This window comes from Triticum aestivum, chromosome 6A (assembly GCF_018294505.1).
Source record: "Triticum aestivum cultivar Chinese Spring chromosome 6A, IWGSC CS RefSeq v2.1, whole genome shotgun sequence".
Classification (NCBI taxonomy): Eukaryota; Viridiplantae; Streptophyta; class Magnoliopsida; order Poales; family Poaceae; genus Triticum; species Triticum aestivum.
This window is the reverse complement of record NC_057809.1, coordinates 604,010,754-604,025,178: the sequence shown is the minus strand read 5'-3', so window position 1 is coordinate 604,025,178 and position 14,425 is coordinate 604,010,754. Positions and strand designations below refer to the sequence as shown.

The window sequence follows — 14,425 nt, the reverse complement described above, 5'->3', positions numbered from 1 at the left end:
TCAAGTAAAACAAGCAGGCTTTCTTTCATGGAAGCACCAGCCAATCAAAGCATGCACGAACGGAGAGTCGGGGAGGGTTATGTAACATATCTACACTCTGCGGGTCCATGTGTTGTTCGCCCCGCGCCTCACGATCAAATGTTTCTCTCCCACCTCTCTTCTTTTGCCCTCCGATTGGTTAGGAACAAAACTGGAATTATGTTGTACAAACAAATCGAGCTTCCAAAACTTCCCGGGCGCAAACTCACCGGGAAACCACCCAAGTTGCACAACGCTGCGCTCCTCTCCGACTCTACTCTTCTTCGTCGTCGTCCTCGTCGTCTTCCTCCTCTTCAGCTTCCTTGAGCCACTGCCAAGGAAAATGGGTGACAAGTTAGTATGCTCAAGACAAGCGAACATCTCAGTGGGATTTAGTTTTCACAAGACATCATCATGTTTGAGACTTTGTTCTGCCAGCACAACAGATGGCACAAACCCAGTGCCGGAAATACAACCACCATCATGCCAGGAGATATTATAAATACAAGACATGCGGTTTGAATCATTCCCTCTGATGGAAGGTTTGAGATCATGAAAAACTACAGAAATAGAAAGGCATAAACAGGCCAGGTAAATCTTACGCGATATGGAAAAGGAGAACTCAGCTTAGTACAGTGAATATACCTTAATAAAAGCATCAGACTGTTTAACAAAAACTTTATCAGACTCGTCGGCATTTTCTTTTTCTTCCGCCCATCTCAAAATTGCATCTTCACTGACTACGTCCTTATCATAGAGGTAAGGCAAGATCTGCGTTCAATACAATATTATCAAAACCAACAAAAACAAGATCATCAATTCTCAAACAGTCTACGTCAACCCAGCAGTGCAAACAAAACTACATATGTTCTTCCAAAAAAAATATAAATGGCACGGAACTTATCTGTAATCGAAATCAAATAGTTCTTTACCTTTGAGAACAGTGGAGCAAATTCTTTTGTGATATCTTGGCACATTTCCTCAAACTTCAATAGTATTTCCATCTATATCACCATCACAAAATAATGCATTTAGCCCATGTCAAATACAAAAGACAAAAACAACTCATAAGTCATAGAAATCCATGGGAAAACCCTGTTTTCAAACTGAACATAAAACTTGACAACCACATCAGAGGCCCCTCCAAGAGTCTGCCGTGCACCAACACAACAATTTGGAAGTCTAATCACCACAACCACCATACTATATGCAACCACATGGCAAGGGCGGTGAGCTATCTCAAAATCACCATACTATATGCACATTGTGCAGATCAACATGTCATCAGGTCAAATAATTATATAAACGATTGCTTCAGTTATATAATTTGCATATGCTCGAATGGCTGATAAAGGAACCTATGCTGACTCGATATGGAAGATAACTGACATGATTAAACCTGACAACGAACACACTTGACGCAATACCATTTTTAAATCAATAAACCTGATGGTATTTTTGAATTTTCAAGCAGATGTTACTCATGCAGACTTCAAGGTATTTATCCAGTATATCCTCAAGCCATACCTCCTCATCAACTGTCTTGGTGTAATTGCGTAAAAGATCCTTCCACTTGGCAAGTGCGTCGGCAGTTGTCTTTAGAAGATTATCTATATAAAGAGGGGGGAGCAGGACAAATAAGCTTTTATTACCTTTCATCATGAGATCTAACAGCTATAGGAAAAAAGCATCCCATATCAAAAAGTGCATGACCACAAAGTTCCACAGTTGGGATGAAACTTTCATGCTTGGACTTTGCAATAGAGGAAATGTAATGTTTTATGCAAAATCCTATGGACTTCCTGCATAACCACACTAAGCTCCTCTGTGAACTGGTTCTTTACTCTTACGGTTAAATGACCAAATGTCGTAGCTAATGATCAAATCATTATCCCAATTTGACATGCATCATGGTTCATAAAACTGTGAAGCATCCCTAGAAATCATACCATTAGTAGATTGTGCAGCCACTAATGCACCCCTCATGATCGAATAGAAAACTGCTCCAGCACAATCAGCATGTTGAAGGCTATAAGATAACCTGAAAAATAAGCACAAATTTGCAAACACAATCAGCATTATGACTATAAAAACTAGACAAAATAAAGAATGGGCATACTCTATCAGTGATGTGAAGGATTAAACAAAACATTCTATACAACTAAGAAGATCATCTGGACAGAAATCAAAGATACTAGTTAATTATCGACAGACCGTAAAATTAGAACAAGACACCGCAAATAACTTCCATACTCTATACAAGCAAAGCTAGTGCTTGGGAAACAAAGTGTTAATCCAAATTCAGATGCTTAATGAACATTACCAGCAAAAACAGTTTGTGGTTTTACACGGTGTGAAAATCATGGCTGCAATATTTCTGCAGAATAAATTGTATATGGAATATTACTTCCAGCTAGTTCAATGTTCCATATGAAAAGAAGTGATTGAATCTCATCTTGAATTCTTGATATGTAGTACTCCCTCTGTAAAGAAACATAAGAGTGTTTAGATCACTACTTTAGTGATCTAAACGCTCTTATATTTCTTTACAGGGGGAGTATATTTTAATTCTTTTTCACAAAACAAAATGTCCTTTGCAGCAAAACTGCAATGTCATCTGCTTGCAGCATATCATTACTGTCTCAAAAAGAAAATGAGAACTATAGCGCGTTACCCATAAGTAATATGTTGTCCAGGTCAAACCATACTTAGGGTGACTGACTTATATGTGTCGTAGTTGTTTACATTTAGTAGGCATTCACAAATATGTCTGTTGTGCAGAAAAGAGTTTATACCTGAGCGCATTGATTTCTAGTATCAAATTATCTTGATGAACCCCATCAAGTGCCCGCTGGAACGTCTCTTCGACCTAAGTAGGGTAAACCAATCAGCAAAGTGAAGACAAAAAGAGTATGAGAATCCCAAGTATATGCTACTAACTTCTTTCTCAAACTTAGTATAATCATCATCCTCAACCACACTGATCTCAGAATCATTGTCACGGTCTGCTTCAGATGGACGGTTGTTCGAGTCTTCTTCTGATCCTTCGTCATCATCAAAAGATACAGCATGCTGCAACTCTTGAAGCTTTTCTTTAGGAATCGGAGCAATTGATTGTCTCCACTCGTCCTGAATTCCAGTATCACCACTTGCCCATATGTAACCAAGGACGCCAGAGGTACCAGTCTAAGCAATATCATAGACAGCAACCACAATGATTATAAATCAAGACATGATAAATGTATCACCAGGGTGCCTGGATATAATAATCCTGACAACCACAGTAACGCAAGCATGGATTACAGAAATCACTGCACCAACTAAGAATAGAAGAATACCTCAGATGCCCCTAAGTCATCATCTTCACATATGATGGTTGGGTGGTCGGCATTACTCTTTGAGATGGAAAAGGCTGCAATATAGAAAGCCAATTTGCTAAGTAAAACATGAGTGATACATTCAAATCATCATAAAAATAAATTGAAAATGCATGTATGATCAAGAACAGAAATTTTAGGGTATGCAGACTTACGTGGACTATCTGTAATTCCAGAATTAGTGTCAGCATACTCAAGTTCCTCGTCACTATCTTCATTTGAAGGCTTGTTAAGTAGTGACACTTTTGAATAGGCAGGGACAACAACATTCTTTCCAACTTTAATCTGAAATGGTACAAATAAGAATTTAATCAATATCTGCAATGCTGCTGAATAGAAAATTGCAACTGGTTTATAGCCTGTTCCTAAAGGAGAAGTGGATAGCACAGAGATGTAATATATAGCAACATACCTTAAATGACAATATGCAGCCAGGCTCAACAATTGCCCCTGCCTTTAGATGAACATCATCACAGATTAAGGAGTTACTCACTTTGCACCCATCTTCAATTATGACATTATCCCATATATAGGAACCATGAATGAGAACGTTTTTACCAATACTGCAACCTTCCCCAATTACCGAATTTGATATCTTGCACTGCTCTCCAATACTTGTCGCATTGCCAATAACAGAATTCGCACCAATTTGTGCAGAATGCGACAATGTAACATCTGGAAAAGATTTGATGAATGTGAACAGTTCATATGTAAAGGTGCTGTTATATAGTTACAGGAATCAACGATGACATACCTATAGACCTACTGAATGACAGGTAAAAGTTCATGCCCAAAAATCACAGTTTAAAACAGCCCATGAACCTTAAACAGAGAATTTTCATGATATTATGAACTAATATCTTTTTTCATTCCAAATTAAACATATTGATTTGATAAATTCATCTAGATTTTGAGGAATGAATCAAGGAACGATATCAAACAAGGTACATAAATAAATCTTTGTGGCTCGTTTCAGTCGCAACTACGCGTACCTGATGCCTTGTAAATTCCTTGGCGGTGAAGTTTCATTTCATGACAGTTACCAAAAGATAACACATCAGGCACCATAGGGTATGTCCATCTTTGTATTATATCTTTGCTCACCGCATCATAGCTCCTGAAATTATCTATTCTTGCAGCATAGCTGGAGCGTATTTCATGAGTATAGATTTTGTATCCCATAATCTGAAAGGATTGGCATGCCATTTGATTGTTACAAAAGAGACATGATAAGAGAGATGGCACTCAAGATACTGCACTAAAAATAAGCATCATGTTTTCTTGTCTTACATAGGTCAACTGGTGGTGAACGGACTTACATCGTCAACTAGTAAACCCTTTACAAAATGACGTCGGAGATGTTGATAGTCAAAGTTATCGGTGAAAAGACTAAGGACTTCTGGCGAGCAGATATCAATATAGCAATCCTGACAGCAAAAGGGGGAATTTACTAAGATCGATAAAACAAGATTTGAAGTACTGGTGAATCATGGCCTTAATAATATAGCAAAAAATGAGCTTGGAGAAAAACATATATCTGTTGTTTAATTAACAAGTTTGAAGGCAGACCTCCATGTTATTATGCAACTGGAGAGTAGGATTATTGGCCAGTATATCCTTATCAATTGTCACACACAGGTGTGAGTTATCTGCCTTATCCTCATAATAAAGTAGCTCCTTTGTCTCAGGAGCTATCGCCATAACAATTTCATCATTGCCCAAACGTGTCTGGTGCGTTAGGATTGAAGGTTTTGAATGCTTTATAATCATAGTCATAACAGCAAGTGGATCCTTTTTCCTTCTGTCCTTGTGTTCCTGGAGAGCATCTTTTAAGCTCATGTTGCTGATTGTATCACCACTGATGAGAACAAAATCACCATTTATCTACATAAAACAGACGAATGGATGAAACAACTGAAAGTGTAAACGAAATGTCAGGCACACTGTCAGTATGTGAAAAATTTAGAATAGAACAAGAAAATAAGACTGCGCTATGTATGTGTTACGATAGTTGAGGCACAAGCGACAGCTATTAGGACAAAAAAAGGGCACGTGATACTATTGCTAAGCAGGCACAGCAATCACAGAGCTAAGTGCATGAAAAATATCAAAATTGAGGCATTGAGCTGAACTAATGTGTTCAGTATGATGTTATAGTTCAAACCTTGAACAACTTTTTTGGGTAATAGCCATCAGACAAAAAAAATAATGCTAGGTTTTGCTCTGAACATTATTTAATATCATCATTTATCCATCACAATCTCTTGCCGGTTGTAATTATTTCCCAAGTCCACACCATTGAGGCAACCAGTACCAAATGGGAGGCCACTGGAGTGACCTGGAATGGCAGGAAGTTATACAATTTAAATCTACTTTCCTTCCTTGAATGAACTGGAATGACACTCCCAAATATTCCCCAGACTTCAGTTCCACATATGCTCACTATCAGTTCTAGTCAACCGGCCAAGACAAATTGTTAAGCAGTAACAGCAACAGACACTACAACTAATACTGCAGTCCTTCGTAATCCACAGGAAGGATGGAGATCAGAAACTCACAACGCCATGGCCATACATGACGCGGAGCGCGTCACCTGCGCTGATTGCGTCGTGCGACTCGACCGCCGTGACGGCCATCTCCCGGGCCGCGGGCTTGCCGGTCCAGCCGGCCTCCTCCAGGTGCCCCTTGACCTGCTCCGCGTGCGCACTGCAGAACACAAAGACCTCCTCCACGCCCGAGGTCTCCAGCCAGGACAGCGTGTAGTCGATCATCGGCACGTTCACCAGCGGCAGCAGCACCTGCGGGGACAGCGCAATTCAGGTGCCGCCGGGGGGTAGGGTTTGGGGGTAGGGGGATGCGGTACCTTGGGGCGCTCGAGAGTGATGGGGCGGAACTTGAGCGTGAAGCTGTCGGCGAGGAGGACGGCCTGGAGGGGCGAGCGCGAGAGCTCGTCGGCGTCGTCCCCGGCGGCGGCGCCGCCGCGGGACTTCTTCTGGGACATGGCTGCGGCGGCGGCGGCGGCGGGGAGGGGTTGGGGAAGGTTTAGCTTTGGTCGCTCGCGCCGTCGTCGCGCCGTGGCTCCGCTAGTGTGGCAGCAGGGAGGCGTGGTGGATCGTACCTGGGCTTAGGAGTTTGGGCATTTTCAGGCTTATAGTAGGCTTTAGGATGTCGAGTATTGAAGCACGGCCATTCGTTCAGCCCATCTGTGCAGATCGTACTTGCCTAAAAAAAACTGTGCAGATTGAACAAAGCTTGCATGCTCGATTTTAGAGAAAATCTGGTGTGGGGGGGGGGGGGTGGGGGGGGGGGGAGGAGGATTAGATTTTAGAGAATTTGAAATGTTTGTTTTTTATCAGAAAAACTGTCTTACTTATGTTTGCTTCGGTTCATCGACAATTTGTGTGTCTAAAGAAGAAACAATGATAATTAATTGAATCTTAGTCTATATCTATACCAATATAAAAAGACTCAAATGAGCAGATCCAAATCATCTTGACCGTTAAATCATATTATCTAGTGGTTTAAATCGCTCTAATGTTGAGCACCAAACACGTTTAACGCTTTAATTTTCCACCATTGCCATTGGTTATAAACATGTTTTGACTCAACGCTATCCCTTGAAATCTGTCATGTAATTAATATCCTACCATTCCCGTGAAAAAGTAATTGATATCTTACCAAATACCAACGTGCAGATCCAGAAAATGATGGAGTTTGTGGAAATTACAGAACCTGCCATCGATAAGTGGAATATGCCGGTTCATGCGATCTATCTCTCTCTACCGCTCGTACGTTCCGCTTCGTTATTTTTCTTGGGCCAGCTTTTTGAGACACTAGTAAGCATGCACGTGCAACGCACGTCTAAAACAAAATGAGTTCACATGGTATAATATTAACCAAAATAAATTTTACATAAAAATTCGGATGGCTAAAAAATGTTATCATGTCACTCAAATTGTATTTAAAAAAGTGTGACATATTTGTGATCCAACACACACGTATCATAATCCATAGTAAAAACATCTACTGTAAATTTAATTTTTATTTTAGTGATTTTTTTACCGAGCCATTTAAATGTGTCTAATGCCCAATGATATGAGCGAGCGTGTAACACATGATCCAGAAACATGTCTCCGCATAAAATTAACGGTCACATAATAATTGTATTATAATTGTTATAAAAATATATATTTTAAGTACCAGAACTAAGCATGTCTTGAAGGTCCATCTTTTGAAGCACTGAAGGTCCATCTGTAGATGTGATCTATGATGATTCGTTCAATGGATGGGATACTGTTTTGAGCTTCATTCTCTTCATACTTTAGAATATGCACCAAAAATTGCTTCCTCAGTTGAAAACCATGCTACATATGCATTATACAACATTGTTATAACAAGTTGCATGTACAATGTGTATACAAATAAGCATGGTGTAAATACTCACCTTGGGTATGGGAAAATATAGTTTTCCATCGCACAATGAGTGCATGAAATTGAAAACCAAATAACCCGACAGGGCACTGCATGTATGCAATAAAGATATAATGTGCTTTGAATGAATCAATAAATATTGTAATGCATTAAAAAGATTCGTACCAGTGTGAGTTTGTTGGAGCAATAGGAACTATGCATTCCCATTTAGAAATATCGTCCTTGAATGCAGGGTTTGCAACTTCAAGGGCAATGTTTAGGTTGCCGGCCACGGTTTTAAGTACATTCTCCCCAAAGTAGGTATTGGTGTCGGATCAAAAATTGAGACAAGTTTTTTATTTTGATCCAAAACAAACAATAAAAATAGTCCAAACTTACACCAAGGCAACAAAATCTACAACGATGCGATAGTTTATAAATAATATATGGAATATTAGTTAAGACCAAATAAAGCATTGTCATAAAATGAAAATCTAAAATCTTACCATATCACATTGTGAGATATGATAGTCATTGCTCTCAGGCCACCTATGGAACAACCGTTTCAATATAACAATGTCCATATTTTCATGATGACTTGAGTTTCGTGCATAGTGAAACACCGCCTAAAATAAGAATAAGAAAACATTAGTGCGATGAGGAAAAAAATTGATACGTGATTATAGTAACTTACACAAAAGTTTAGATCCATATAGTGAGATGGAATGTCTCTGAGAAGCTGGACTTTGTTGCGCGCTAGTATACGCACAACCATATTGAAACAATCAATATCCATGTATTCATCATTGTTTAGTATGTTTTTATTTGTCTCAAATTTAAGCTAATTTGGTAAGGATCAGAGCTTTTGACCCATTCGCTCATGTAAATTCGAAATTCTGTCAATTATAATGACATCAGAGTAATTTATTAGAATACAAAATGATCTAAAAAATATGGCTTACTCCAGTAGAGCGACATCATCAACCATACTGATGAACAAGCATAGTTCATCTATTAAGTCATCATTTGTTTGATTGACAAACGGTGAAAGGATAAATGACTATGAGATGAGCTCAACTTTTGATGATGTATTTGATTTTTTTGAAATTCTCAGGGGGTTTACCTAGTATCATACATTCCGTGGGATCTGTGTTGTCTTCGTCATCTTCCATGTCTCGATTTCTTATATTATCATCATTCAATTCCGAGTCCACTAAAATCATAGCTAGTTTTGTTTTAAAAGTTGTTATATGTTCCTATTAAAGTAGTAATGAGAGTTAAATAGTGATACAACATAGAATAAGTATAATGATACACAGTGAAAAATACTCGTGTAGGAGCGTCAGACAAAATATCTACTGTGAAGTACTCCATAAAATTTACCATCCACAAACCACAAGATGACCTGCATGGTTGCAAAACTTAAATATACTCAATAAAGTTTATCATTTTTTGTAGAAATTTATATTTTTTTAATCATCAAATGATCATGACTTTAACAAGCCGTTATGAAAACAATAATTTCACTCACGTAGGTGAACCGGACATGCCCTATGAATCCCTATGAAATATTCCCTCTGTTTCTATATATAAGTCATTAGAAACTTGAATATGGACTGCATACGGATGAATATAGAGCGTATTTTAGAGTGACGTAGTCCATATTAGAATCTCTAAAAAAAACTTGTATTTACGAACATACAGAGTATAATGGATTTTTATTAGAAGATATTTTTTGTTTGGACAATGCCACACTCACTCACCATCATACGTAGTATAGTGAAAAAAAGAATCAGTCAACCTTCCACCGCCCCTCACACTTCTCTCTTCCCCATTCTTCCCTGGCTCCCTCATCCACAACGCGATCTCCATCCATGGCCGGAGCTATCTGGTGGTAGCCCCCCCTTCCCCCTTCGTCAGCAACGCCAGCGGACGCGCAGCCCCCTGCTCTGCCCCGCCCCTCCCCTTCGCCAGCACCGCCAGCAGCCGCGCAGGCCCCTCCTCTGCCCCGCCCCTTCTTCCTATCCGGTGACGCCGGGACCTGCCTCCTCCTGGCGACGCCTGGGTGCTCAAGCTCGGCATGCTCGCCGGCGACGCCGGGGCCCTCCCTCGTGCTGACGCACTCGCCGTGGCCACGCAGGCCCCTTCTTTGCCCCGCCCCTTCTTCCTATCTGGTGACGCTGGGGCCTGCCTCCTCCTGGCGATGCCGGGGCGCTCGAGCTCGGCATGCTCGCCGGCGACGCCGGGCCCTTCCCTCGTACTGATGCACCCGCCACGCCACGAACTTCCCTCCTCCCTTCTCGGGACGCCATCAAGGTCCAATTCCAACTCTTGTTCTCCCCTCGATCCGGATGCTCTGCACTCCGCCCCCGTCTTGATTTCCATCTTGATTAGGATGACCACGAAGACCTCCGCGTGTTGTGCTGCTGCTCGGGACACTGTAGGTCCCTGCTCGCCAACTCGCAGGAGGCTGTTTATCGTTCGGTAAAAAAAGAGTAAGCTTTCTTCCAAGCCTATGATTTTCCTTTTCATCCTCTCTATTGGTGCCTGTGTTGATGATGCGACCCTTAATGGTTCAGATACCCTGAGGGAGAAGGAGGTGCCGAAAGGGGATGGGAGCAACAAGTTTGAATCGAAAGAGGTATACTCATCTGTCTCGAGACTGCTCTTTATACAGAAATATCGAGTTCAGCTTGTTGGAACATTTCTTCGATTTTGTGTCTTCTTTCCTTTACCATTTTGTACAAAGAAAGTTTATACCTTTTTTCTCAAGAAATATAATTCTTGTGTCCTTTATCTTGCCAGTTTATTGTACCATCAATGGCCGTGCTGGACAGGAGGGGCCAGCGAAGTACTTTTAGTTATGAGTTTGCTAAACCAGCGAAATCTAATATCCTGAGATTGAAGGATGTAACATCGCAAATGTTGTACTACAGCTGAAAACTCTTGGCATTGATGTGTAACCATCAAGGTGAGTTTCATGCTTTTGTTTTCTCATTATTCTTGGTCATGAGTAATAGGAAAAAATGCATTGAGAAGATAGATGCTAGTAATTGCGGCCATCATCAAGTTGCAATATTTCAGGTGTGCTGCTGTGGAGACACAGATATGCAGAGTCGGAGGTCACATCGACATCCTTCTTTCATGCTTATTATATAGTGTGATCCGAACAAAACCTGGAAGTTAAAACAAAAGATAAGTGCTAGGTCCAGAATTCCATGTTTAGAATCTCTTTTTGTTCATTGCTGGTTATGTTGTCTTCAGTTTTGTGTGCACACATTACAATTTTATCTATGGCTATTAGTGTTAGGGACTCAGAATACTTTTTACTCCATGATGAAATTGACACTTCTTGATAGTTTTAATTTAGTTAGTTCATGTGTGCTTGGCAATGAAACCAGTTATATTTGAGACCGAGGTCATAATCACATATGCACTTCAGAGAAAAAACAACCATCATAAATTTGCAATATTTCATCATTTCTGTCAATGATCCCAGCAGCTTAAATTTTGCTGGTAGTACAATCTTATGTGATGGAATTGAAAGAATAAATTGAAATTTCCACGTTCCCAAATGAATGGTGTAAGTAATCAGAACAAGAACAGAATAACAAGTGTCACACATTTAAAGTCTGAACTTTTTCATTTTGAGACAGTTGATATGTCAATGATTTTTAAAAATAAATCACACTAATAAACGACTCTGACATAAAGAGTTAGAGGTCACATCGGCATCATTCTTGTTTAGCACCCTATTATGTAGCGCGATGTGATCAAAACCTGCAAATAAAATAAGAGAGAAGTGTTACATTCAGAGTTAGTTATATAGGTACAAAATCAAAGGTGCAAAGAAAACACGAACGATTGCATGTACCTCACCCCTCTAAAACATCTCTGTAGACAATGTTTTTGGTGCTTCTTCCAGATTTATCAACCTCCTTGTTAGGCTTGGCTATAATCCGCGTCGTCTTTCTTGAGACACCCCTTGACAATGCAACATATAGTTGGCCATGTGAGAAAACAGGTTCTGGAAGGTAAATACCAACATTTGGGATGGTTTGACCCTGTGCCTTGTTAATGGTCATCGCAAAACTCACGCGGATAGGGAACTGTTTTCTCTTAAGCTTGAAGGGAAGTGAGGTGTCCTCGGAGGGTGACATAGGGATCCTAGGTATGAACACCCTCTTTCCAGCATGCTGGCCACCAACAATCTCTACATCAATTGCATTATCCTGGAAGGCCCTGATCATAAGCTGTGTTCCATTACATAGCCCATTATGAGGGTCGAGGTTCCGTAGCAAAATGGCTAGGCAGTTGATTTTTACTCTCAAGACATGCGGGGGCAACCCATTTGGTGTGATCGAGTTCAGGAAGTCAATCGTGTAATTATTCTGGAAGTCATCCTCGATATAACCAAAGCTATGGTACACCTTTTCTTCGCCTGGAAACTTGGAGATCATCTTGTCATTCAGGTCATCCACATGCTCGTTTTTGGTCGAGAGAATTGCACGTGTGCTGCTCATGTACTCTCTCGACCTAGCATTGGTGTGCAGGGATGGGAAGATATCTTCGATAAGCTTGTTAATAGGTTGTTCATCGTCGGTATAAGCAATCACAATGTCAGACGCTATACCGAATGTAGCAGTTGCGATCGCTATTAGGCCCATCGAACGGACCTTTGCAAACAATGCCTTGTACATGTACGTCTTCCCAATGCCTCCTGGACCGTCAACAAAGAATATCTGGATTTTTGGGTTTGTCACATGATCCATTATGTCATTGAAACAAGCTAGTTGCTCATTGTTCAAACAACTGAATAGATCTAGATGTTCTTGGTCCGCTTTGACCTGTCTCTCCTCTGTTACCTCTCTAGCATCAACGTCAAAAGAACCATCTGCGTCAACCAGATCCGGAAATCCATAGAGTTTAATATCCTTTCACATGGATTGCAGCAGATCCCTCATATCCCCAAGGACCATCTGCTCAATATGCTTATTTTGCTCATGGGCTTGTCATTGTCTCTTTAATATCTCCTCTCTATTTTGTGCATATCGCTCCCTTTCCATCTGATTCTTAATCTCATTATGGCCTGAGTAGATGAAGAATAGATCAGTATACATCATTATAACTGGGCCATGTAGGATGAAGTTCATCTTCATTACCGTGTGATACAACCAGTTGTGTTTGTGCCCCAAGCAATTTTCTTCTGTTTGTAAACCTCACGGCGTCTCTTATTAATCTCATCCTTATTTTGTGCATACCATTCTCTATCCCTCTTGCCTTTTTTACTTCTTTAGGGTATGCAATCAATGGCACAATTCATCAGTTGAGCTACAAAAACTGAAATTGTGTGCTTGTGTAATGCTCATCACCCAAGGATTGAATGTTGCTTATATCCTGGAACGGGGTGAGCGTCCCGTTGGGATTGGTCGGGGCTATACGAAGTCCTTGAACCCTGTGAATGTCAAGAATGTTATCACACAATTGTAACGGAAGGAATACTATTAGCACAACGCTGACAGAGTGTAGTTTTATGTTCAACTCCATCCCACTGTTTGCCATCAAAAAGCTTTCTTATGGTGCCTCTGCAACCAATTGAATTCATTTTGCACTAATATACCTGCAAGAATGCACCAGGATGTAGTAGGTTGTAATACTGTATATCTTAGGCAGACTTTATTTGTGTTCACATGAATTGGAACTGAGCATTGAATGATCCATATGCAGCTTCATGAGGCATTTAGGTGAAGTCAGTCCAACGCTCATCAAGGATCATGTTAGCATATGGTCATTGCCATAAGTCACCAGTTCCTACATTTTCCTTCTAGAATTGCTCTTGTTTTTCATAAATTCAATGAAAGCAATTGATGGATCACATGAACAGGTTGACAAATGAGCATGCATCTACGGAGCGGAGTAGAGGCGTCTTTTAGCCTAATGAAGTCTTGGCGGCAGCTGCGTGTAAAAGCCTTACCAACTTCAGATCAGAGAAGAGCATGCACCCGTGCCGGCGAAGAGCTCATCGTCGCCGCTTTGGGATGGTGCCTGGGCGGCTGCACCTGTGTTGGGGAAGAGCTCGTCATTGCGGTCGTCGTTGGGTGACTCGGCGAGCTCGTCGTCGCGGCGGTCGTCGGGTGCCTCGGTGGCTGCGCAGGGCAGCGACGACGCACGTAAGCTGGACGGCGGATTGATTCCCTGGATATATTTCCGATAAGTTAGCACATTTGTTTTCGTATATGACTCTCCGTGTAAATTGGATGTGGGATGTTTCCTTTGTGCAGGCGTGAGCGTTGGCAGAGTTTTCGTCCGCCCTGGAAAACTGCTAAACGCACTTCGTTTGTGGGTTGGTGTAATCATGACGGCTAGATCTAATTAAGCGATTTGATCGTGAGGCTCCAATTAATCGGGAATGTTATGTATAGATTAGGCTGGGTGCGTTTAGCGTTGAATATGTTCTCTTGTTTAATACTAGTAGAAAAAAGGCCTAGTTAGCGAAGGGAGACAGAGTTCGGCTGCCGAACATGTTTTAGATCGGAAAAACCTCGACGGGAGCAGGGAGCCAGCGAGCGGAGCGCGGATTTAAAAATTCGGAAAGCTAGGTTATTACCAAACAGGCCCCT

The 14,425-nt window shown here is 41.0% G+C and overlaps 1 protein-coding gene across 1 annotated transcript; it reads right to left on the bottom strand.

The window, feature by feature from the left end:
* LOC123128928 (translation initiation factor eIF-2B subunit epsilon) lies at positions 1-6,526 on the bottom strand. Its single transcript, XM_044549043.1, has 15 exons — positions 6,259-6,526; positions 5,954-6,193; positions 4,965-5,279; positions 4,715-4,822; positions 4,388-4,580; positions 3,808-4,070; positions 3,551-3,680; positions 3,357-3,430; positions 2,959-3,204; positions 2,814-2,887; positions 1,968-2,059; positions 1,546-1,628; positions 951-1,022; positions 664-789; positions 1-349 (listed from the first exon to the last, which is right to left on the bottom strand). The coding sequence occupies exons 1-15, from the start codon at positions 6,394-6,396 to the stop codon at positions 293-295; spliced, it is 2,211 nt and encodes a 736-aa protein (XP_044404978.1). The 5' UTR covers positions 6,397-6,526; the 3' UTR covers positions 1-292.
* Between the last annotated feature and the right edge of the window lie 7,899 nt (positions 6,527-14,425).

Bases quoted from the DNA above. Each gene is read 5' to 3' on its own strand.
- LOC123128928 (XM_044549043.1), bottom strand. From the start codon at position 6,396: ATGTCCCAGAAGAAGTCCCGCGGCGGCGCCGCCGCCGGGGACGACGCC. The intron at 5,280-5,953 runs GTGAGTTTCTGA...TGTTTTATGTAG, and splicing joins TCATGTATGGCCATGGCGTT to ATAAATGGTGATTTTGTTCT. The intron at 4,071-4,387 runs GTACGCGTAGTT...AATCTTTTCCAG, and splicing joins AGGAATTTACAAGGCATCAG to ATGTTACATTGTCGCATTCT.